Raw genomic sequence first — 23706 nt, forward strand, 5'->3', positions numbered from 1 at the left:
TCCATCCATCCATCCATCCATCCATCCATCCATCCATCCATCCATCCATCCATCCATCCATCCATCCATCCATCCATCCATCCATCCATCCATCCATCCATCCATCCATCCATCCATCCATCCATCCATCCATCCATCCATCCATCCATCCATCCATCCATCCATCCATCCATCCATCCATCCATCCATCCATCCATCCATCCATCCATCCATCCATCCATCCATCCATCCATCCATCCATCCATCCATCCATCCATCCATCCATCCATCCATCCATCCATCCATCCATCCATCCATCCATCCATCCATCCATCCATCCATCCATCCATCCATCCATCTATCCATCCATCCACGCGTGTTTTAAATAAAACACATTCACATGAACAACAACAAAACTGAATCAAGTTACACACCGGAGGTGGTAAACTTTGTTTCAACGTTTTGTAAATAGACCACTCCCAGAGGGAAGGAACAACTTGACTGTAAAGTAAACAACACCGTTAATAAAAAGTAGATCCTGTCTTCATATTGACAACACTCTGTCGCTAACTAGAGTCCGTAAACCCTAGCCTAACATGTTTCATGAACCCGGACCTAACATATTTCATAAGTCCAAGCTCAACACGCTTCACAAGCCTAACTCTAACTTGTTCAAATAAAAAAATGCACCATAAAAACATCAGCATAACTAGAAGCCTAAAATCATAACTTAAATTTTAGAGAGAAACCCTAGCCTAATGTATTCCATAAAAACCTAGCCTAATTTGTACTATAAAACTATAGCGTAACATGTACCGTCAAATCCTAGATTAACTTGTACATTAAAACCCTTCACAAATTAGTACCATAAAAACCTAGCCTGTTTTTGTGTAAAACACTAGCCTATAATTTATTTAAGATATACGGTATAGCCATAGCCATAGCAAGGGTCAATGTATGATATATAAACCTGTACAGCTATTTAATAAATCTACATAAAACTGAGGGAAATTAAGCCACAACATTATATTTTTCTGGGTCAAAGTTTAAAAAAGGGGCTTATGTTTTCGGGATAGCGTTGGTTAACATTAACAAAATTTGATCTGGCAACATAGCTATATAAATACGCGCTAAAGCACGCCCTCAATCTACAGGATGAGGTGACTTCTTGAGTGAGGTAAGGAGTGGCTGAGAAGTTTACTTTTATTAATTTAACCATAATCTTGAATGTTTTCTTATAGGCATTGTTGCAAATTTTGTGGTAAACCTATTAGGCAACAACACTAATTTATTGATAATCAACATTTAATTTAAAAACAACAACCAAGACATAATTTTATGTGAAGGTATCTGTCGGACACTGTCAAAACTGAGAAGCTTTATTATAAACTGATGTTGTGAAATATATTAAAACTTTTAATTTTGGATGACCTATATCTAGGTGATCAGGGAATTAAAGCCCCCCCCCCCCCATCATTAACTTTAATTTCCATTGGGTTTTTTCAACCCAGGTATAAAAAAAATAAAAAAAAAAACAACAACAAAACAACCAATTAACTAGTATCTTATGTACACATTAAATGAAAGTATAAAATTATTTCGAAGGATGAACTGAAAAACTGGCTATCAGATAAGCAATTTCTGTATTCTGAGCTACAAGGTTTAGAATAATGTAATTAATTAATTTCTAATTGCTAATAAGCTTAATACAGGTGGCCCATCGGTAATTTTTCCTAGCGGCCAACCATGTTTTTTTTCTCTCTTTTTCCCAGCGGCCCAGTCTAGAATTATTACATCTTATATTTTCAAAAACAATAGTATTGTAGTTCATACACCACTAACTTGGCATGACTAGCTGATATCAGCTATTGGTGGTACTCATTTTTTTTCTTAACCTAAACAAAGTAGTCAAATTATGGGTCACACTTCAACTTTGTCTCTGGTGTACTACCACCGGCTTGTTGATTATAAGTTGTTTAAGGTTTATGAAATATCTTAGACTAGTATTTACGTTATGACATCTTAGGCTAGGGTTATGAAACACCTTAGGCTAGAGTTATGAAATATCTTAGGCTAGGGTTATGAAACATCTTAGGCTAGGGTTATGAAACATCTTAGGCTAGGGTTTATGAAACATCTTAGGCTAGGGGTTATGAAACATCTTAGGCTAGGGGTTATGAAACATCTTAGGCTAGGGTTGTGAAACATCTTAGGCTAGGGGTTATGAAACATCTTAGGCTAGGGGTTATGAAACATCTTAGGCTAGGGTTGTGAAACATCTTAGGCTAGGGTTGTGAAACACCTTAGTCTAGGGGTTACGAAACATCTTAGGCTAGTATTAATGAAACATCCTAGGCTAGGGGTTATGAAACATCTTTGGCTAGGTTTTTGACTAAGAATATAATATAGCGTTTTTAAAGTCAATGGAAACAATCAGCAGAAAGTGTTAAATATCCAGTGGGTTTTTGCGTGCTTAAAGTGAAAAAAAAACAACAACGCATGGATTATATTTTCTTTAAGATATAAAACAAACCAGTTGTGTTTTAATAAAGAGCTAGCAGTATAAACTATTACTTGGTGAACAGCAGGTAGAGAAAACATGTAAATCATGTTTTTATCGTGTCATCATAACCTTTCACGAGGCTTACCTTCTTTCTGTTGCACAGGTAAAGAAACAATCCGTGAAGTTAACCTAAGACTTGACATCTAACTCTACATTAAACTCAAGATGTCGGGCTATTCGGAACCTGTTGATGTGGAGGCATTACAATATGCGACGAAAGCACTTCTTATCATCTTCATTATTGTCATTACCATCTCAAACGGTGCTCTCGTCATCAAAATCATGAGACGAAAACATTTTCTCTACAGCCCAAAATATCTGCTGCTGATATCACTGGCTGTTGGGGATATTTTCCTGGCACTGTTCGCCTTGGTTATACAGGCCAAGATAATGTTTCAGATGCATGAGTTAGGATTAGATGGATGCCGGATAGGGATGTACTCTAATGTGTACGAAAACTATCTCCTGAATTTTGTGTACGGAATCGGTCTTGTTGTTTTGTCAGCTGAATTGGTGTATCGCCGAAGATCAAACAGACCAAGAACAACAACTCATTTCGACTTGATTCACAGTTTCCTGATCAGTAGCGTGCCTTGGTTTCTGGGTTTGATCATCGTTTTACCACTAGCAATGGCAGGCCAAGATCCAGACATGTGTAGACTTAGCTTTACACTTGAAAGAACCAATGCACAGATTGTTGTGTCCATGGTACTCCCTGCTTGTCTGGCACTGGTCACAGCTGTTGTTGTCGTCTGCTTCAAGATGGACCGTGGTTATGTCCAGCACTTAGAGATGACGTCAGGTGACCAAACTTTAGCCAGTGGTCAAGGTACTGATGGTATTGTAGCACAACACCGACAACAAGATGCATTAAACTTGCCTCCATATAATGCTAATCAACCTTACTATCCACCACAAAATCCACCTTACTATCCACCACAAAATCCAACTAATTATCCACCACACAATCCACCTTATCCACCACAGGGATGCTACCCTCATCAAGGTTATATTAACAACAGTACCAACGTCAACAACCTGACAGTTGTGGTAAACGACAACGTACCAACGATACCATCGACCAACGCCATCTACCCAGAACAAAACAAGATTCTCTCTCTAGCGCTGATCTTCTTTTTTCTGGTGACACCGTTAGCCGTTTATTACCTGGTGTCTTTAAATGGCACTATGACGTCATCAGCGCTGACCAATATTGTGTTTGGACAGGGCCTGATGTGGCTCATGCTGCTTAGGCCTTTCGTCACTGCCGTCGTCACCTCACAAACAGCCTACCTAACACAGATGTAACTGTCTAATTCTCCTCAACAAACAGCCTACCTAATACAGATGTAACTGTCTAATTCTCCTCAACAAACAGCTTACCTCACACAGATGTAACTGTTCAAATCTTAACAAACAGCCTGTCTAATACAGATTTAACTGTCCAAATGTCCTTAACAAACAGCCTGTCTAATACAGATGTAACTGTCCAAATTTTTTTAACAAACAGCCTAATACAGATGTAACTGTCTAATTCTCCTCAACAAACAGCTTACCTCACACAGATATAACTGTCCAAATGTCCTTAACAAACAGCCTAATACAGATGTAACTGTCCAAATGTCCTAAACAAACAGCCTAATACAGATGTAACTGTCCAAATGTCCTTAACAAACAGCCTGTCTAACACAGATGTAACTGTCCAAATGTCCTTAACAAACAGCCTGTCTAATACAGATGTAACTGTCCAAATGTCCTTAACAAACATCCTGTCTAATACAGATGTAACTGTCCAACTCACCTTAACAAACAGCCTGTCTAATACAGATTTAACTGTCCAAATGTCCTTAACAAACAGCCTGTCTAATACAGATTTAACTGTCCAAATGTCCTTAACAAACAGCCTGTCTAATACAGATGTAACTGTCCAAATCTCCTTAACAAACAGCCTGTCTAATACAGATGTAACTGTCCAAATCTCCTTAACAAACAGCCTGTCTAATACAGATGTAACTGTCCAAATGTCCTTAACAAACAGCCTGTCTAATACAGATGTAACTGTCCAAATCTCCTTAACAAACAGCCTGTCTAATACAGATGTAACTGTCCAAATGTCCTTAACAAACAGCCTGTAGCAGGCAGTGGGGGTTATTCTGCAATGTTCCACTTAGACGCAAGAATACACTTAGAGCTTGAAATCTAAAAATCATATATTTAAACAGATCTATATATATACACACACACACACACATTCTTAGGATCGTGTTTAAAAACTAAATGTTGTTTGAACAATAATAAAGGACTTAACATTTCATACAATGTGTCATGTTTTTTTGTTTTCTAAAGAAAGCTGCTATGCATGAAATCACTTTCCGCATCGAGAGGAACGTGACCGCAACCGGATAATCAGGGCGTTAGAGATCGTCTATAACTGACGTCACGCTTATATGGGGGGGGGGGGGTCCGTAATTTTGTGACTGTGTGTCAAGGGGAAGGGGGGGTTCAGATGGTGTGACGTCACTATTTTGCATTATAAAAAAAGCAGTTTAAAAACGAGTTTTAGACGTTATTTCGCGTTTTAGAAAACGGTTTTTATAAATTGTAATAGGAATTGATAAAAATGCTCTATGTTAGCACAGTTCTGACAAGATTTTGGAAAAAATATCGATGTTTTAAGAAAAATTCGACATCAATTTTGAGGGGGGTTGTAGGCTGAGATGTGACGTCATTTTAGGGGGGGGGGGGCGGGTTTGTAAAAATCGGCAAAAAAAGCGTGACGTCATTTATGGATGACCCCTTAATTTCTTCTTCTTCTTCGTTCTTAATTTTTAGTGTTGGAAGGGATCGAGCCTTAACTGACAGAGGGTTTGAACTCGAGACTTTTTTTTCGAATTTATAAACCATGAGCTTTTTGCCGACTCGACCACGCCTCCATCACAATTGAGGATACGTATCAGCTGGTTATGCGCCATTGAGGCCATTGACTCCGATTTCAGCCTGCTTTTCTTTTTGGATGTGCTTCCATAGCCTTTGTCCAACCAAGAACCAACAACAAGGCAGCAGTTGTTTGATTTTGGAGTTGTCTCTCCTAGAAGAGTCGCTGTCCCCAGCTAACGAGCCTCATCTGCCCGGGGGTTCGAACTCGAGACTTTTCCGTTTAGCAACCATGAGCTTTACCGACTCGACCCCGCCGGCCCCTTAACTAATATTTGGTATTATCACAGTAATGTGTGACATTATCAGGTCATTAGGCAACGTGTGATATAATTTTTTTTTCACTCATTTTTGAATTGCTGATATTGTACTTCAATTATTAAGTCGGCGTTCTACCAATTTGTGTTGATAACGCACACATTGCCAACTACAGAATATCCGAGTTTGAATCACTACCGGTAGTGAGCTAGACTGCTAACCCGTAAGTCTCGAGTTCGAATCTGGGTTTAAGTCAGTAGAACGTCCACCATGCTCGGATGTGTACCTTACTCACGTTAGGGAAATTAAAGAAGGGTGGGCATAGCACTGCCCACATTATCTCTTCATATGCCGAGGTCCCAGAAACTGGTGAACTCTACTTCATTTACACCATAAACCGTCTGGTTTGGAAGGGGAATTTTATCAATATCGTAAAGTAGCGTTTGGTGCTGCTAGCCAAGTATCAGTACTAATAGTGAGGTTCTACCACCAATGCACATTCAATCTCTAATCAGGCCAATAAAATCTAACGCAAACATGAATTGTAAACAAAGCAATTGATTTATACTAGGGTTGAGTGATAAGATTAGCAGCCTCATGGTCCCACTGGGTCTACACAACGGTAGCAGTCATGCAAAGATAAAACAATGGGATTGGTGTTTAGGAAAAGGTTGCTAACAATGGGGTTACATTGTTAACAATGTGGACATGATTGTTAACAAATATTAATTGAAACCGGATCGTTAACCATTACAAAAAAAAAACTTAACAATTAGGACAAGATTGTTAGCAATTGTTTAAAGCTTGCATTTTTTTTTAAGTTTTGATAGGAAACAATATTGCTGAGATTTTAACAAGTGTGTTGACATTTTTTTAAATTTTTATTAACAAGTGAATGCGCCAATCTGTTGTAGCTAGTCATTGAATTCAACGGACAAACTATTTCCAATAGATCTTATGATTTCTAAGAATGGACTTTCTTTAATAATGTTTAAATAACCAACAACAATTACCTTACCAATGTTTTTTTTTAAAATCAATAAAACGCTGTATGATTTTTTTTAAAAATCATATCACAAAAGAAGTTATGTTCCGTTTTTTTTACTTTCTCGTATATACGAAGTAGCCTATAGAGAAAGTCTTGTAATCCTGCAAAAAAAAAAATCGAGATTTTTACAAATCTCGACGTCATACACCTCCCTGAGTCGGAAAAACATAGTTTTGCAATCTTGTCCGTATGTCTGTGTGTATCAGGGGCGGAACTACAGTGCCGCCAGACCCCGCAATGCGGGGGGGCCCAGGCCATTTAGGGGCCCACAGCCGACCATAATCAATTTTTTTATTGTTAAAAAAATAGTTTTCTTGTGAAAAAGCAAACAGATCTACTACAGTAGTGATGTTCTACAGTAGCTAACACACGCTGCTTCGTAAAGGAACAAAAATATATAGGCTACATGAGTTGTAGTATGAAAGATAGGCAAACGTTGAAACCACTTCCATGACTTATTTCCCTTTTATAAATAGCCAAGTACGTGTGTTCTTAAGAAACGTTTAATATATCTGCAACAAACAAATAAAAAGCAATTACTTCTCTTAATTAATATTTTTAAAAAATACCTAATAAAGAATGATATAGTATAAAAAGGAAATGTATTAGAAACTAATAATATAAATACAAAAAAAAACATAAAAATAAACATAAGGCGAGAAACCATTACACATATAAAGCTTTCATGCTTCATATTCTTTTGACCGACTTGTTACAAGGAAGCATTATGTAAAACTTTAAAACAGAGTTTCAAAACAGACTAATAGCACTCACACAAATCGCGTGTTGTGTTAACACGTTTAAATTAAAAATTAAACTAAGAATTTTATTTTTTTCAAATTTCGAACAATTGCGTATTCAGTATTATATGTTCGTATTTTCGTATTTTGTATATATATATATATATATATATATATATATATATATATATATATATATATATATATATATATATATATATATATATATATATATATATGGGCCCAAATATTTTTTTTGCGGGGTGGCCCTTTTTTTCTAGTTCCGCCACTGGTGTGTATGTGTGAATGTGTGTGTTTGTAAACACGATAACTTGAGTACCGTTACAGCTAGGTTGATGAAATTTCATATATAAGTATAAACTTTTGAGCGATTTCCGATAACCGGAAGTGGTACTTTTTCTACTTTGAATTTTTCAAAAGCCTATAACTTGAGTACTATTTCAGATAGATGAATAAAATTTCACATTTAAGTAAAAGATCTAATCCTCTACCCAGGGCCGGCGCTACCTACAAGGCGAACTAGGCTGTCGCATAGGGCGCCATCCCTTGGGGGTCGCAAAAGTTTTAATCGCTATTATCAAAAGGTGCCTAATAATTAATAACTTTTATAAAGGAGTAGCGATCTATTTCGGCACCCAGGACGAACTATCAATTCTGCAACCCCACCCCAAAATTAGGTCTATATAGGCCTTTATTTATTCGTGATGGTGAAAATGCAACCCCATCTCCCTAATTTGGAAAAGTCGGGGCGCTTTTTACCAGTCACTTTGCTTTTTTAATTCGGTGTCACATAATTGATATTGAAACCGATTAAATAAGTTCGTAATTTAAATTTCTATCATTTTAGTAGGGCTTGTAAGTCTCGTTTTCTCGGACTTTAAATTAGAAATCTGTTCTGGTGTGTAGAGTTTCGTAATGACGGGGTGTTCAAAGTATTGTACTTGTTTGGTAAGTTTTGATGACTCGTTTAGATTTGGGAGTAACGGCGGAAGGCTGTTGCTGATATAGATTCGTAAAGTATCTAAGTGTTAAACTGTCGTATTTTTTATTTCGCTGTTGTGTAGTTGAAGGTCTAGTGGAATCTGATTGGTAGTAGAGAAATGAGAACGCAGGTGATGAAGTAACGTAGTTCTGGAGTATTGATTCTTGTGGTATTAAGGTATCGAATTATATTTACTGTTAAAGTGTAGTAGTAGGTTCAGTGAAATCGTTGTTGATTGGGAGTACCGTTTGTAGAGCTTGGTGAAGTTAAGCGAGTTGGTGTCATAGTTTTGGAGCATCGAGTCTCGTTATGTTTAGGTATGGAAGTTTGATATGTGTTGTGAATGTAGTAGAGTATATCGAGTTTATCCTAAGTTAGATGATATTAATTTAGTACGGAGCACACTACAAAGAATGGTAGGCGTTATCAAGTTGAAAAATCTTGTTTTTAGGAATCTATATTACCACTCTTAAAGTATCAATCTATATATATAATCCTCTTCTTGGATACCCTAGAAAGCACCAAGCTGTAAGCGTGACTAGTAGCCCCCTCTCTTCCTCTCTAAGCATATCCCTACCACCCCCACTCCCACATGGTCTGGTGAGCTGTGGTTCACGCTAAATGTTTACAATCGTAGAGCCGGATTTAGTGACGGTTATTAGGGGCAGATAATTTAATTTGAAACGATTTTAAACTTAAGGGAGGTAACTAAGAGGAGGCTGCTTTCACGGGTGGGGGGGACGTAGGAAGGGAGGGGGGGGGGTTCGTCCTTAACGAGCTACTGATAGTGTTTTAGAGCAAATATATTTGGTGGCAGCATTGGTACTGTCAAATTCACAAATTATGAAATACTGAAAAATAGAAAATAAAACAACTATGTAGCGGCGTATGATACGCCGCGGGTCGGCTCGTATATATTAATTAGGATGGAGTTTATAACTAACATTAACCTTTTTTCAAATAAAATGTTTTTTTTTTAAATTTAATCAATAATACTAGTAATGTCTAAACCAGTTACCCGTGTTCGATTTTTTTTTGAAAGATATCCCTTTATTTAAGGGGATCCAAAATTTGACATTAACAAAACTAACTGCACAACCTAAATTAAATGGCATCAAAATTGTATAAAAGTGTGTTATAATAAAGCTGCCATTTTTATACTTTCAAACAAAACCTACAGTTAAGTATTCAATAGGTAAAATATATTATTTTCACAAGGTTACATAGGTAATATAAAGGTTTGTTGTAAATATTACTTAATGAAATTTAGAGCGTTTATTTGTGTTTTTTAAACATGTCTTAATAACACTTGGTTAATTTAGCAATTTTTGTGAAAGTTATTTCCCTTGAATAAAGTTTTGTTATTTGGATTTTTAAATGGGAGATAATTCGTTGCCTAACTTTACATGCATTTCCAATTCCTGACCTCAGGCGTACCGCTTACATATAAATACAACTTTAAGTTATTATTTGCTACTATAAAAATTATATAGAGCTTAAGTTTTAAACAAAATAGTTTGGTAGTATTTTTTGAGCATTGTCAAGTTGAAAAACATCAGTAGCCGTTGTAGATTGCAATACTTAATGTTATTATTCAGTCTTAGTCGTAAATTAAACATCTAATTAATTGTCTTTTCATATTTTTCACCCTCTCCTAAAGGATTCATATATAACAATTTTAGGCTGGAATCTATAACTTTTATAACCTTTTATTTTTCAAAACAAAAAAACATCGTTACATAATCACACAATATAGACATTTTACAATTATAACTAACGACAGTCATGCTTAAAACAAGTTAGTTCCGTTTTGGAACTCACCTTGGGAGGACTGCAGTGAGTCCAACACTACAAGAACTTTTTTTCAGTGTTTTTTTTTCAGGCTGTTTTCCCCCATGGAGGGGGGGGGGAGAGGGGAAAGCACTTAAAATTTTCTAAGGGGGGGGGGGGGGATTAACTATTTTAGGAGCTAAGTATGATATTTAGAGAAACGGGTATAGCGATTAGAAATTTGCGCTTGGATTTAATGCAACCAAATGTGTTTGTAAGTTTGTGTTTGTGTGTGTGTGTGTTTGTGTGTTTGTTTGTGTGTGTGTGTGTGTGTGTTCGACAGTCCGGAGTGATTTAATAATTACGGTGTATTATTCGTTCCCTAAATGCCTTACCCTTTTAAAATAGTAAAGCAAAAAAAAAAAACAAGCCTGGTCTGAGTTTACATGACGTTTGTAGCATGCGCTAATTCTTTTAAACCAGATTTTTTTTCTGTCTTTGAACAGTTCCTGTTATGATATTATATATGTATTAGAATAAGGTCATACAAGTGACATACATTAGCAAATAATCAGAAACATTTATTGTACATATTGGAATACGACAAGGGTATTTCGTTGACTAGTTGATTTTATAATGAAGCAAGATAGAGGAAACAAACTAGAATCCAACATACACAACAACTTGAAGTCTTGGATTTCTTATATGCCTGCTGCCTTCTTGCATATAGTCAACAACAAATGCAGAACTAATTGTTCTGGTTGAAGTAGAAGTAAAATCCGGTTTAACGATAGTGGCTTGACCTTGCATTTTAAAATTCACAGCCAATGTGAAATGCAAATGCTTTGTCAAAACAATTAATTCAGAATCTAGGTTACAGGAAATGGGGAATAAAATAAGAGTATTAATAGCAATGAAAATGTGGTGGTTATTGCACACTATCAGAAAGACAGTAAAAAATCCGCGATGAAAGGGTTAGAGAAAGAGACCAAATAAGTCACGAAGGAAATCTTTTGAAATAGAGATGGGGGGAGGCTTGATTATTAGGCTTAGATGTTCATAAAAATCAAATGAGTTGACGAAGTGTAGACTACGCCTAAGCTCCTTAGGAAGCCGAAATTAATAAAAGAAGACAATCAAAAGAGTTTAGAGAAGCGGTTCTCAACCTGGGTGCGACCTAACCTCAGAGGTTCGATGATTCAGTCTCAAGGGTATCTTTTCGATACATTAAACTAATTTTCTAGTAAACAGGTTTATTAGGTAATTTTAAATATAGAAAGCCGTGTTAAATTTTTTCTTAGCTCTTAAAATTTCGGCAAAAGAGTATCGCCTCCACCCACCCGTGCCGACCGTATGCTGTTTTAATTGATGGGATAGCGATACAACAAATAACCTATCAAGTTATTTGAAATTCAGCACATCAGTTCGGGTCAAGACCTGATGACGATGCAATCTGACATTAAATTTGACTTAATTTGATGCCTTATTATCTTTTTATGAATTGATTACAATTTTCTGAAATTAGTATGCAGACTTATCTAACTATTCAGCACTATTATACGTGCGTTGTCATGTTCATTAGGTGCGCAATGGTTTTTAGTTATGTAAATTTATTATATTAAAAAATTTAAAGCATTTAAAAGAAAATGCATAAAAAGTCTTAATTACAAGCTTTTATGTAATAATGCACTATAAAAAGAGAAAACAAATTATTTCTTTAAATATATTATAATAATCTACTGTTTACATAACTATTTACATAACTATAAAGAAAAACTTTGGTCACTTTCTAAATAGTATTAAAATTATTGAATACGTACAGCGACTTTGTAGTTATTTGTTCTATGAAAGTTGTAGGTCTATGTATTCATTTAAAAGGTATAGGCCATAAGTGGATGGTACTAAATAAGCTGGTGGTCTGTGTTCAATGTGCTATTAATGTTGTAGGCCGTGTGTTCAATGTGCTTTAAATGTTGTAGGCCGTGTGTTCAATGTGCTATAAATGTTGTAGGCCGTGTGTTCTAGGTGCTATAAATGTTGTAGGCCGTGTGTTCTAGGTGCTATAAATGTTGTAGGCCGTGTGTTCAAGGTGCTATAAATGTTGAAGACCGTGTGTTCAATGTGCTATAAATGTTGTAGGCCGTGTGTTCAATGTGCTATAAATGTTGTAGACCGTGTGTTCAAGGTGCTATAAATGTTGTAGGCCGTGTGTTCAATGTGCTATAAATGTTGTAGACCGTGTGTTCAAGGTGCTATAAATATTGTAGGCCGTGTGTTCAATGTGCTATAAATGTTGTAGGCCGTGTGTTCAATGTGCTATAAATGTTGTAGACCGTGTGTTCAATGTGGTATAAATGTTGTAGGCCATGTGTTCAAGGTGCTATAAATGTTGTAGGCCGTGTGTTCAATGTGCTATAAATGTTGTAGGCCGTGTGTTCAATGTGCTATAAATGTTGTAGACCATGTGTTCAATGTGGTATAAATGTTGTAGGCCGTGTGTTCAATGTGCTATAAATGTTGTAGACCGTGTGTTCAAGGTGCTATAAATGTTGTATGCCGTGTGTTCAAGGTGCTATAAAAGTTTTAGGCCATGCACTAATGGTGCTATAAAAGTTTTAGGCCATGTGTTCAATGTACTTCTAAAATTAAACAATAATTGTTTGTTCCCGGAATATATTTTTTATCAATAAATCTCCTAACAGTCCGGGCCAATATCTATCCAGCCGAGGGTAAAAAAAAAACAAAAAAAAAACATTGTGCTAATGCAGTAATGTATTCACTTCCTTTAGCGTTGTTTACCCTTTTCTTCTACCTTGTTGTCTGTCCTTTGTTGTCTGTTCTTATGATCGCCATACCTTGTATAGGTCTTGCAATTACCATAATCGCTGCATAGCTTGGCAGAATGTTTTCTTTTCTAAGCTCTGCATGTTAGCTCTGTAGCTCTCGTTTGTTTATTGAGCCTCCGTCTAACTTCTAGGTTTATATGCTGTACCGGCCACAAGTGTAAGATACAAAGCTAACTTTAACTAACGTTTCCTCTGATTGCAAGAGAAGTGTTAAAGCGCTACAGGTTAATATAGATATGATAAAATCACAATTATTCTTTTAAAATAATCTAACATAGCTATTTGTAAACCAAGATGTTGAAGATCTATATTTCAAAAAGATTTTGTATTGGCCAATCAATACTACTATACTTCAGTGCGTTTTTTTTTTATCCGACGAATTCGAAATCAAGTTTTAGGATTTAAAACCAGATTTCAACGCTTCGTGTATTGATTGTAGACAGCTTGATCAGTGCAGCGTCTTAGTCTTCAGGTTCGTTAACCTTCGCTGGTTAGGATGACAAACTACGTGTAGTGATACATACACTAACAGCAATCTAACGAGTAAAATAGGACCACACGTTAATCAGTTAAGTAGATAATGATATAATAACTTTGATCATGATGACAATTAAGTTCTTTATGGAATATTAACATATATTCGTCTACCAGATTGATCTTAATGTCGTAAACTTTTCTTTTCTTCTTCTTCGTTGTTAATTATTAGTGTTGAAGGTGATCGAGATTTATCTGCCAGTGGGTTTGAACTCGAGACTTTGTTCGAATTTATCAACCATGAGCTTTTTTTTTGCCGACTCGACCACGCCTCCAACACAATTAAGCGTTACGTGTCAATTGGTTATGCGCCATTGAGGCCATTGACTCCGATTTCAGCCTGCTTTTCTTTTTGGATTTGCTTCCATAGCCTTTGTCCAACCAAGAACAAACTACAAGGCAGCAGTTGTTTATTTTTGGAGTTGTCTCTCCTAGAAGAGTGGCTGTCCCCAGCTAACGAGCCTCATCTGCCCGAAGGTTCGAACTCGAGACTTTTCGGTTTAGCAACCATGAGCTTTACCGACTCGACCACGCCGACCCTCATGTCGTAAACAAATCTTTATGTCCAAAGTTCTTTCTTCCTGACCCAATTTAAACTTTATGTACCAACTTAAACTTTATGTCCCAATTTAAACTTTATGTCCCAACTTAAACTTTATGTACCAACTTAAACTTTATGTCCCAATTTAAACTTTATGTCCCAACTTAAACTTTATGTCCCAACTTAAACTTTATATCCTAACTTAAACTTTATGTCCCAACTTAAACTTTATGTCCCAACTTAAACTTTATGTCCCAACTTAAACTTTATGTACCAACTTAAACTTTATGTACCAACTTAAACTTTATGTCCCAACTTAAACTTTATGTCCCAACTTAAACTTTATGTCCCAACTTAAACTTTATGTCCCAACTTAAACTTTACGTCCCAACTTAAGCTTTATGTACCAACTTAAACTTTATGTACCAACTTAAACTTTATGTACCAACTTTATGTCCCAACTTAAACTTTATGTACCAACTTTATGTCCCTTCTTAAACTTTATGTCCCAACTTAAACTTTATGTCCCAACTTACACTTTATATCCCAACTTAAACTTTATATCCCAACTTACACTTTATATCCCAACTTACACTTTATATCCCAAATTACACTTTATATCCCAACTTACACTTTATATCCCAACTTACACTTTATATCCCAACTTACACTTTATATCCCAACTTACACTTTATATCTCTAACTTACACTTTATATCCCAACTTACACTTTATATCCCAACTTACACTTTATATCCCAACTTACACTTTATATCCCAACTTACACTTTATATCCCAAATTACACTTTATAACCCAACTTACACTTTATATCCCAACTTACACTTTATGTCCCAAATTACACTTTATGTCCCAAATTACACTTTATATCCCAACTTACACTTTATATCCCAACTTACACTTTATATCCCAACTTACACTTTATATCCCAAATTACACTTTATATCCCAACTTACACTTTATATCCCAACTTACACTTTATGTCCCAAATTACACTTTATGTCCCAAATTACACTTTATATCCCAACTTACACTTTATATCCCAAATTACACTTTATATCCCAAATTACACTTTATATCCCAAATTACACTTTATATCCCAACTTACACTTTATATCCCAAATTACACTTTATATCCCAACTTACACTTTATATCCCAAATTACACTTTATATCCCAGCTTGCACTTTAAATCCCAACTTACACTTTATATCCCAACTTACACTTTATATCCCAACTTACACTTTATATCCCAACTTACACTTTATGTCCCAAATTACACTTTATGTCCCAAATTACACTTTATATCCCAACTTACACTTTATATCCCAAATTACACTTTATATCCCAACTTACACTTTATATCCCAACTTACACTTTATATCCCAAATTACACTTTATATCCCAACTTACACTTTATATCCCAAATTACACTTTATATCCCAACTTGCACTTTATATCCCAACTTACACTTTATACCCCAACTTACACTTTATATCCCAACTTACACTTTATATCCCAACTTACACTTTATATCCCAAATTACACTACGTTTACCTAGTTGTTTTGTCATGTTCCAAGTCGTTTCTTCATTCAAGTTAAAAGTTGTTTCTCCATGTTCTAAGTAAAAACAATTTCCTAATGCAACATATTGTTTCTCGAGCTCGGCTCACCGTCTACTTTAGGCCACCACATATAAAACACACGTACGCCAGTTATTTAACTCTGAGTCACTTCGGAAGAAAAATAATTTATTTCCACACAAAAAATTAAGTTATGACGTCAAAATAACACCTTTCCCAACGCCCGAACTTTTAACGACCTCGAGCGTTCTAAATCCGGGTCATGTGAGGGTCGTAGCCCACTTGTGTGTAGCGGGCCTAGTTTGTTTACAAGTGACAGTTATATCCGGGTGTTTTGGTAACGCCAATAGTGGATTGTATCTAGGTCAACGATGGCGTAGTGCTATTTATACATTCAGCAGGAATAGATTTGTTTGAAAATAAGTCTTTACTAATGAAGAAACAACTTTTAGACCTATCAGCTTGATTTTTTAAAAATAGAACACAAATTTTGTCGTAACATGGTGCTTGTCGTCTATAGAAACATTAAAATCAGTTATACAAAATAAGAAGTTTGTATTGAAGCTATACAAAGTAAAGTCATGGTAATGAAACTGTATAAAATAAGGACAATGCTATGTAGCTATTTAAAGTAAGGACATTTTAATGTACGTATTCAAAGTAACGATATTGTAAGGCAGTTATACAAACTATAACGATAAAATAAAAAAGGGAAAACAATTTTTTTTAAAAGGCTTGATGTTAGGAAAAATAATGAGAGTTCTAACAGACTATTACCTACGTTAATAGAAATACGATAATACAAACATATAATATCCATTAGACGGATGTAAAGAAGTAAGCAACAGCTTGCTCCTAAGGGGAAAAAACAAAGAAGTAATCAATACGATGTGGGAAGTGGTCAGTGTTGTGGTTAGATGTAGGAAGTGGTCAGTGTTGTGGTTAGATGTAGGAAGTGGTCAGTGTTGTGGTTAGATGTAGGAAGTGGTCAGTGTTGTGGTTAGATGTAGGAAGTGGTCAGTGTTGTGGTTAGATGTAGGAAGTTGTCAGTTTTGTGTTTAGATGTAGAAAGTGGTAATTTTTGTGGTTTAATGCAGGTAGTGGTCAGTTTTGTGGTTTGATGTAGGAATCGTTAAATTTAGTGATGAGGTTAATGAACTAATCAGGTTTTTCTGGTTTGATGTAGGAAGTGGTCAGTTTTGTTAAAATATGTAGGAAGTGGTCAGTTTTGTGAAAATATGCAGGAAGTGGTCAGTTTTGTGTTTAGATGTAGGAAGCGGTCAGTTTTGTTAAAATTGGTAGGAAGTGGTCAGTTTTGTTAAAATATGTAGAAAGTGGTCAGTTTTGTTAAAATATGTAGAAAGTGGTCCCTGGACAAGATGTAGGAACAGCAAGCTATGACAGTGTTTCATTAATTATAGTACAAATAGTTTGTCCCATGTTAGAACGATGTCTCTCCCGCTTAAATGTACACATGCGTGTGACTATACGTTACACAACATGTACAACGTACAATACAGACATATAATATGCAACACCCCAATCTTTCTCTCATAGCCAGCAGGCCAAATGTTGATTGATTTAACACCTTAAAATGAAGGAACATTAACCCTCTTTCAACCAGCAAGACAAAAACAAACCGGTTCAATTTGTGTGCCCCATTCACTTGAAAAAAATTAAAACGTTAAACGTGATAAAATCTAAGTCTACAAATGTACTGGTAAAAATATATATATTATATCTGTTAGGTACATAAAATTTAATCAATGAAGAATCTATGAGCAAAACAAAACGTATAACAATAAACGTAATACATTCACATCTGTCGTCTGTAAGCTTAGAGCCTGCTTGTCGAAACACGAGCTCAGATGGTATTACACTTCGTACATTTTCATCTCTGACACTCACATCCCGTGGTTGGTATAAGGTAAGGCGTTTTAAATTTATACGTTGAATGCTCACCAAAATTAACAGCCTGTGTGATATGTTTTTTTAAACTTTTTTTTTTGCAATCTTCTCCTTATGTCTCTGTGTGTTTCTGTATGTGTCTGTGTGTCGGTGGGTGTGTCTGTAAACACGATAACTTGAGTACCGTTACAGCTAGGGTGATATATAAGTATTATCTCAAATTTAAGCGATTTCCGATAACCGGAAGTGGAACTATTTCTACTTTGAATTTTCAAAAGCCTATAATTTGGTGTACTATTTCAGATAGATAAATGAAATTTCACATGTAATTAAAAGATTAAATTCTCTGCCTTCTATCAAAATTTTGAGTAATTTCCGTTGACCGGCAGTATTAATTCTCGTTATTTCCGATTTCTCAAAAATAGCATGTGAATTTATAAAGTACTAATAATATTACGCACTATTATGCACATTTTATTTGGCGTTCACTTGGTGTTCAATTCTTTTTTCTACGAGATTTTATTCTATTTAAAAAAAAATAAGTTATTCAAAGGGGAGATCACTCCTGATTTATTTTTATTTGATTTACGTAGTCACTAATACTATTTTATATATATATATATATATATATATATATATATATATATATATATATATATATATATATATATATATAAATATATATATATATATATATATATATATATATATATATATATATATATATATATATATATATATATATATATATATACAAATATTAAAAATATAATTTTTTATTTTCCAAAAAATGTTGAAAATTCTCCATGTGTTACGTTAAGCATCATTAATAGCATTTAAAAAAAGGGCAGAACAATTTCGAACCTAGCGAAATTTATAATCGCGCAAATAAAAACTATAAGGCAAGGATCTATACAATGCAAATAAGTTCTGTAAACCTGGCAGTTTAAACCGTCATGTGTCACCCGATTGACTCAATCCGTCCCATGAGCCGCAGAATGCGGCTCAAGAATTCTTTACCTGGGACCACGAATCGCACTTTGCGGCTCGAGACCCCTACTGTTTATTTCATGGTAAAATAAAGTCCAATTATTAAACTAGCTTATACAAATACATGTTCTTATACACACTACATCCGGGTCTTTCGTAAGTCCCCTTTTAGACCTAACGATCCACAGGGCAAACCAGTTTCTGAATATGAAAAAAGTTGTTTGGTAAGCAGTTTGCGGATCTGTTTTCACTGTGTCAGTTTTCCACCAGAACTGGCTGGACTCACATACGTCGAACAGTTTTCAGTCTGGACCGAGAACCGAACTTGAGACATTCGGTCTAACACTACAGCGTTCTAACACCCAACCTTTACTGTCCAATGCCCTCAGAGCTTCATAATGAGACCGGCTGAGACCATAGAATTCACCACCATATAGACACATTGAACAATAGAAGAGAAACAAAAACTCGTCAAATTCATTTCGATCTCTACTATACTAATAAATAATAATTTCATATTACGTATTTTATGTATCAGAAAATATAGCTTAATACGATGTTAAGTGAGCATAACAATAGTTTACGATTCTCATTCTAATAAATAGTCTTGTTTATCATCAACAGAATTATATGATCTTTTGACCGTCAACAAAACTGCGACCATCACCTGAACTCAGAGCATTTAACAACTTCATATTCGTTCAACATTTGTGGATTTTATAGCTGGTACAACAGTCATGAGTTATGGGGGTGATTCCATTGTATACCAAAAATTCGCTGAAATAATGCTGACAATTTTCACAGGATTGATTATAATAACCAATTTGTGTTTAATTATAAAACTCACGCGAGTGACACACTACCTGCATAGACCAAAATGTCTGATTCTGGTCTCCATGTCTTGTGGGGACGTCCTGTTGGGCGTGGCCACTCTAGTCGCTGTCCGATACACAACGTTCCGTGAGTACCTGCCTGGTGAATCTACCTGTAGTTTTATGCTACCTGCAACAGTGTACAGAAATTACCTGGCCAACGCCATCTACGGCATTGGTTTAATCATGTTATCAGCCGAGGTAATCTGGCGACGTCATCAAGTAACGACAACTCTTACGTCGGTTGTTAAAGGGGTCGTTGTGAGTTGCCTACCCTGGGGTGTCGGGCTAGTCATAGTGCTGCCAATCACCGTCCCCACAGCTACCTGCTACATGTACAACTTTGGTTACACCCCGGATCTGATGAGAGCCCAGTTGGTTTTATCAACACTAGCACCGGCTTGTTTGGCTCTGTTATCAATACTCTACGTCATATGTGTAAAAACAGACGATACAACTAAACAAACGAATAATATGCTGTGTAAGTTCAAAGATAAACAAGAGGAAAGAGACAAAATAAGTTGGAGCTATAGAGAGAAACTGGAAACCACACCAGACCTATCGGTCAATCTAAACATCAGACTGTGTTGTCATGAAGTGTGTCCAGCGGTTTCTCCAGCCAACCATGACATAACCCCCTCCAGCAGGACAGGCCCTCATTACACAGAAACCCATACCCTGCTCTCATTGACGCTACTCTACTGCTGTCTTGTGACCCCCCGGGCCGGCTACTTCCTTCTACACACCCAGAGTCTGAATCCTGGTGACGCCCGTCAGCCCATGACGCGCGTCATTGTGGCAGACGACATGATGTGGCTGATTCTATTACGGCCAATCGTCACCGCGCTGGTTGCTGCGTCACACAAATACGTCACAGACTTGTGGTGACGTTGGGTTTAAAGGCTGGAGAAGTAAAGGTTAAACAGATGCAGGCAATAAATGGGTACTTGTATTCACTGGGTGAAGTTGATATATAAGAAGAAAGAACGTTGTTGATAGGGTGGCATCATGCGCTTAAGTTTGTGGATATATCTTTGTGTGACATTAAATATTCTCTTTACTATACATTTAATATATATATATATATATATATATATATATATATATATATATATATATATATATGTGTGTGTGTGTATGTATGTATATATATATATATATATATATATATATATATATATATATATATATATATATATATATATATATATATATATATATATATATATATATATATATGCCCTGCTGGGGGAGGGGGGCGTCTAGACCAGCCTGCTACTAAATACATCATTACACAACACACCGTGTATCTGGCCTAAGTCCACCGGTAAGGTGTCCGCTTAGCCGCTCAGTTGGTCTAGAGATGACGCAACCGTCTTGCACCACTGGCTCTCGGATTGTGCACGCAATCGATGATCGTGCGTCCGCCTCGACACTTGTGTGGGGCGAGTGTCCAGTTAGCAATCTTTGTGGATCAAGGGTTTGACGCCACAGGCCATTGGTAGGTAGGTCGACTGCCACCGTTCTCTGAGTCACCGGTCTGCCTTACACACCAGATCCGTGCCACGCCCATCTGCATTGTCCAGCCTGTCATCCACATTGCTGAGCCACTGGTCTGCCTTACACGCCAGATTCTGCGCCACACGCCGTGCTTTGTCCAGTCACACTGGAGGCTCACTGAGGCCCGTCTCTCCGCCAACCTGACTGGGTGTTTGAAAAATCCCTACTCTAAACAAACTAGACACATATGGTTCCAAAGGGGCCAATCAAAAACAAAACTTTAACCACTAAGCTACACTAGCCCTAGTTTAAAAAAATATTTACCTAGACTAAAGCACTGACCCCACTCGTGCTACCAATTTGTAAGCCCTGCTGGGGTAGGAGGGGGGGGGGGGGGGGCGTCTAGACCGACTGTAGGAAAAAAAGTCACAAAAGCTACTAATTTGACGCGTTATATATATATATATATATATATATATATATATATATATATATATATATATATATATATATATATATATATATAGTTTAAAAAAAGACCAGTAATCTAATCATTGCATGAATGTGCAATTTCTTTCAAATACAAACACATTAGTTTTTGTAATTTAATAAATGAATTTTTCGTTTTTCGTTTTTACCTAATGGATTTTAAAAAAAAAGAACATTAACATTTTTTCCAATTCCTTTTAGCACAGCTTCTTAAATACAGTCACCTGAATTTTCGTTTTGTCAGCGTCTCTACCACCTCCTACGGAATAAAAAATGCATTTAAGTTCTTACGTTATTTATTCAGATATATAAGTGTATTAAACATTTTGAAAAATGTCCATACATGTCTATTAGCTACTATTGTCTGGTTCGTCATCAGCAAAACAGATGTAGCAGATACATTACACAGACAGCTTGCTCTTGATACGATCGCAGCTCTTAAATAATATCAGTATTACACCATGCAAATACAAGAATAAATCAGCATGATTAACTACAGTTATAGAACCTTATTTGTTTACAGTTTAACATAAACTTAAATTACAATCTGGACTTGTGTTCCCAAACGAGAACTTAGTATGCATGAGCTTTCAAACACCAGGGCAAAATATTTGCATGACCAGAATACAGACAAAATCACTTATACTACATAAGATGCTTTTTATCTTTCTTCTTTTTCTTTACATTCTTATTTATTTAATGTATTAAATACTTCTATTTCCAATAATAAACCAATTACAATAACATCAACACTATTTATATAATATATAACTATTTAACAGGAAAAACCAAAAGTTTTTACAATTGTACACATTGGAGTCAATGTGCTCGTTTAACATTTGTTTACAATATGTACAATTTTGTAAAGTAATTACAAAGAAGTTACAGAAATCACCAGAAATAATCAAAAGGAAACAATATTTGTAGTGTGGTTAATCAAAATACATGAATAAATAAACTAATGCGCGTTATTACAAATAAAAATACAACCATTAAAATTTAATGGAATAAAGGTTCATGTTGAAAAACCCCTATGGGAGGGATGGGGGGGGGGGGGGGTTGGGTCGACCAAATCATTAATTTATAAAGGGTATTTTGCCGTTAATATGGGTCATGGGGTTTGGGGGTGGGGAAGGTGTGAAGAAACGGGGAGTGTAGGTATTACACCAGTATCGACTACACCCTAGTTTGAACCTACCACATAGTTATGTTAAAAGATTATAAACTGGGCGTTGCTTTACTAAATATTTAATATATACTAGTATTAACAAAGTCCATGAAAATACACATTTGTGGCATTTGTGAACTTTTCTTCTGTAATTTTGTTTATGTGTTGTTGTTTTTTCTTTGACTTTTTTTTTTCCCTAAAAGGTATTAATACCGAATTTTTTTTTAAAATGTAGTCATCAAAATGTCACTTATTTATCAAAAACAAGTGTATCAGGTATCCCTATACAAAAACAGTGTACCGTCAAAATTATCTACCGGTGAGTTTAGATTTTTTACTTATACAGTTACCCGCACTAAAGGCATGACCCGGATTCGCTTTATCGTATTTGTTATTTTATAGTCATTCAACCATGAGTGAGTCAGAAGCGTCGAAATTGAAAAATAGGTCGGAATCTATTTTTAGATACCAAATATTTCCCCAGTTTTGTTTCCAAAACTACGATTGGACCTGTAAGTTAACCAATGGCGATTTCTCGACCCAGATTGCTAACCTTTTAAATTGAGCCTGACCTCATTCCTAAGCAGTCTCAACGAAAGAACCCGCGACAGGTTATTCACCTTGAGTGTGCACTCGTTGCTCGTAGTGTAATAATACTTCTCAAGTGATAGAAACTAGAGACAGAGAGGGAGAATCACTGGAAACATTTACATTCAAAATCTTCATTAACTTGAGAAAATTGTTCCCATAAAGATTTGATTACAGGTATTGTTTTTTCCTAAAGTTAAAAAATATATATATATTTTAAATAAAGCAACAAATTATTCAACTATAAAAATATGCTTAATAATCAAAATACATTTTATAATTTATTCGGTAATCGATTTTAATAAGTTAGCTCTTTTTGTTAGCGATTTGCGTAAAGAAAAAAAAAGAATAATATTTTGCCTACAAAAAAAAACG

The 23706-nt window shown here is 35.7% G+C and overlaps 2 protein-coding genes across 3 annotated transcripts; both read left to right on the forward strand.

The window, feature by feature from the left end:
- Positions 1-1097: 1097 nt before the first annotated feature.
- LOC131956436 (uncharacterized) lies at positions 1098-4855 on the forward strand. Of its 2 annotated transcripts, XM_059320872.1 has the most exons (3): positions 1098-1156; positions 2646-3835; positions 3881-4855. In XM_059320872.1, the coding sequence occupies exons 2-3, from the start codon at positions 2708-2710 to the stop codon at positions 3893-3895; spliced, it is 1143 nt and encodes a 380-aa protein (XP_059176855.1). In that variant the 5' UTR covers positions 1098-1156; positions 2646-2707; the 3' UTR covers positions 3896-4855. The 2 variants fall into 2 exon arrangements, with proteins under 2 accessions (XP_059176855.1, XP_059176854.1); XM_059320871.1 differs by having other exon boundaries at positions 2646-4855.
- Positions 4856-17661: 12806 nt separating this feature from the next.
- On the forward strand, positions 17662-20587 carry LOC131956439 (uncharacterized). Its single transcript, XM_059320876.1, has 2 exons — positions 17662-17743; positions 19339-20587. Exon 2 carries the CDS (start codon positions 19452-19454, stop codon positions 20472-20474), a length of 1023 nt encoding a protein of 340 aa, XP_059176859.1. The 5' UTR covers positions 17662-17743; positions 19339-19451; the 3' UTR covers positions 20475-20587.
- Positions 20588-23706: the final 3119 nt, after the last annotated feature.

This window comes from Physella acuta, unplaced genomic scaffold (assembly GCF_028476545.2).
Source record: "Physella acuta isolate Inbredline_101_S28 unplaced genomic scaffold, ASM2847654v3 ptg001149l, whole genome shotgun sequence".
Classification (NCBI taxonomy): Eukaryota; Metazoa; Mollusca; class Gastropoda; family Physidae; genus Physella; species Physella acuta.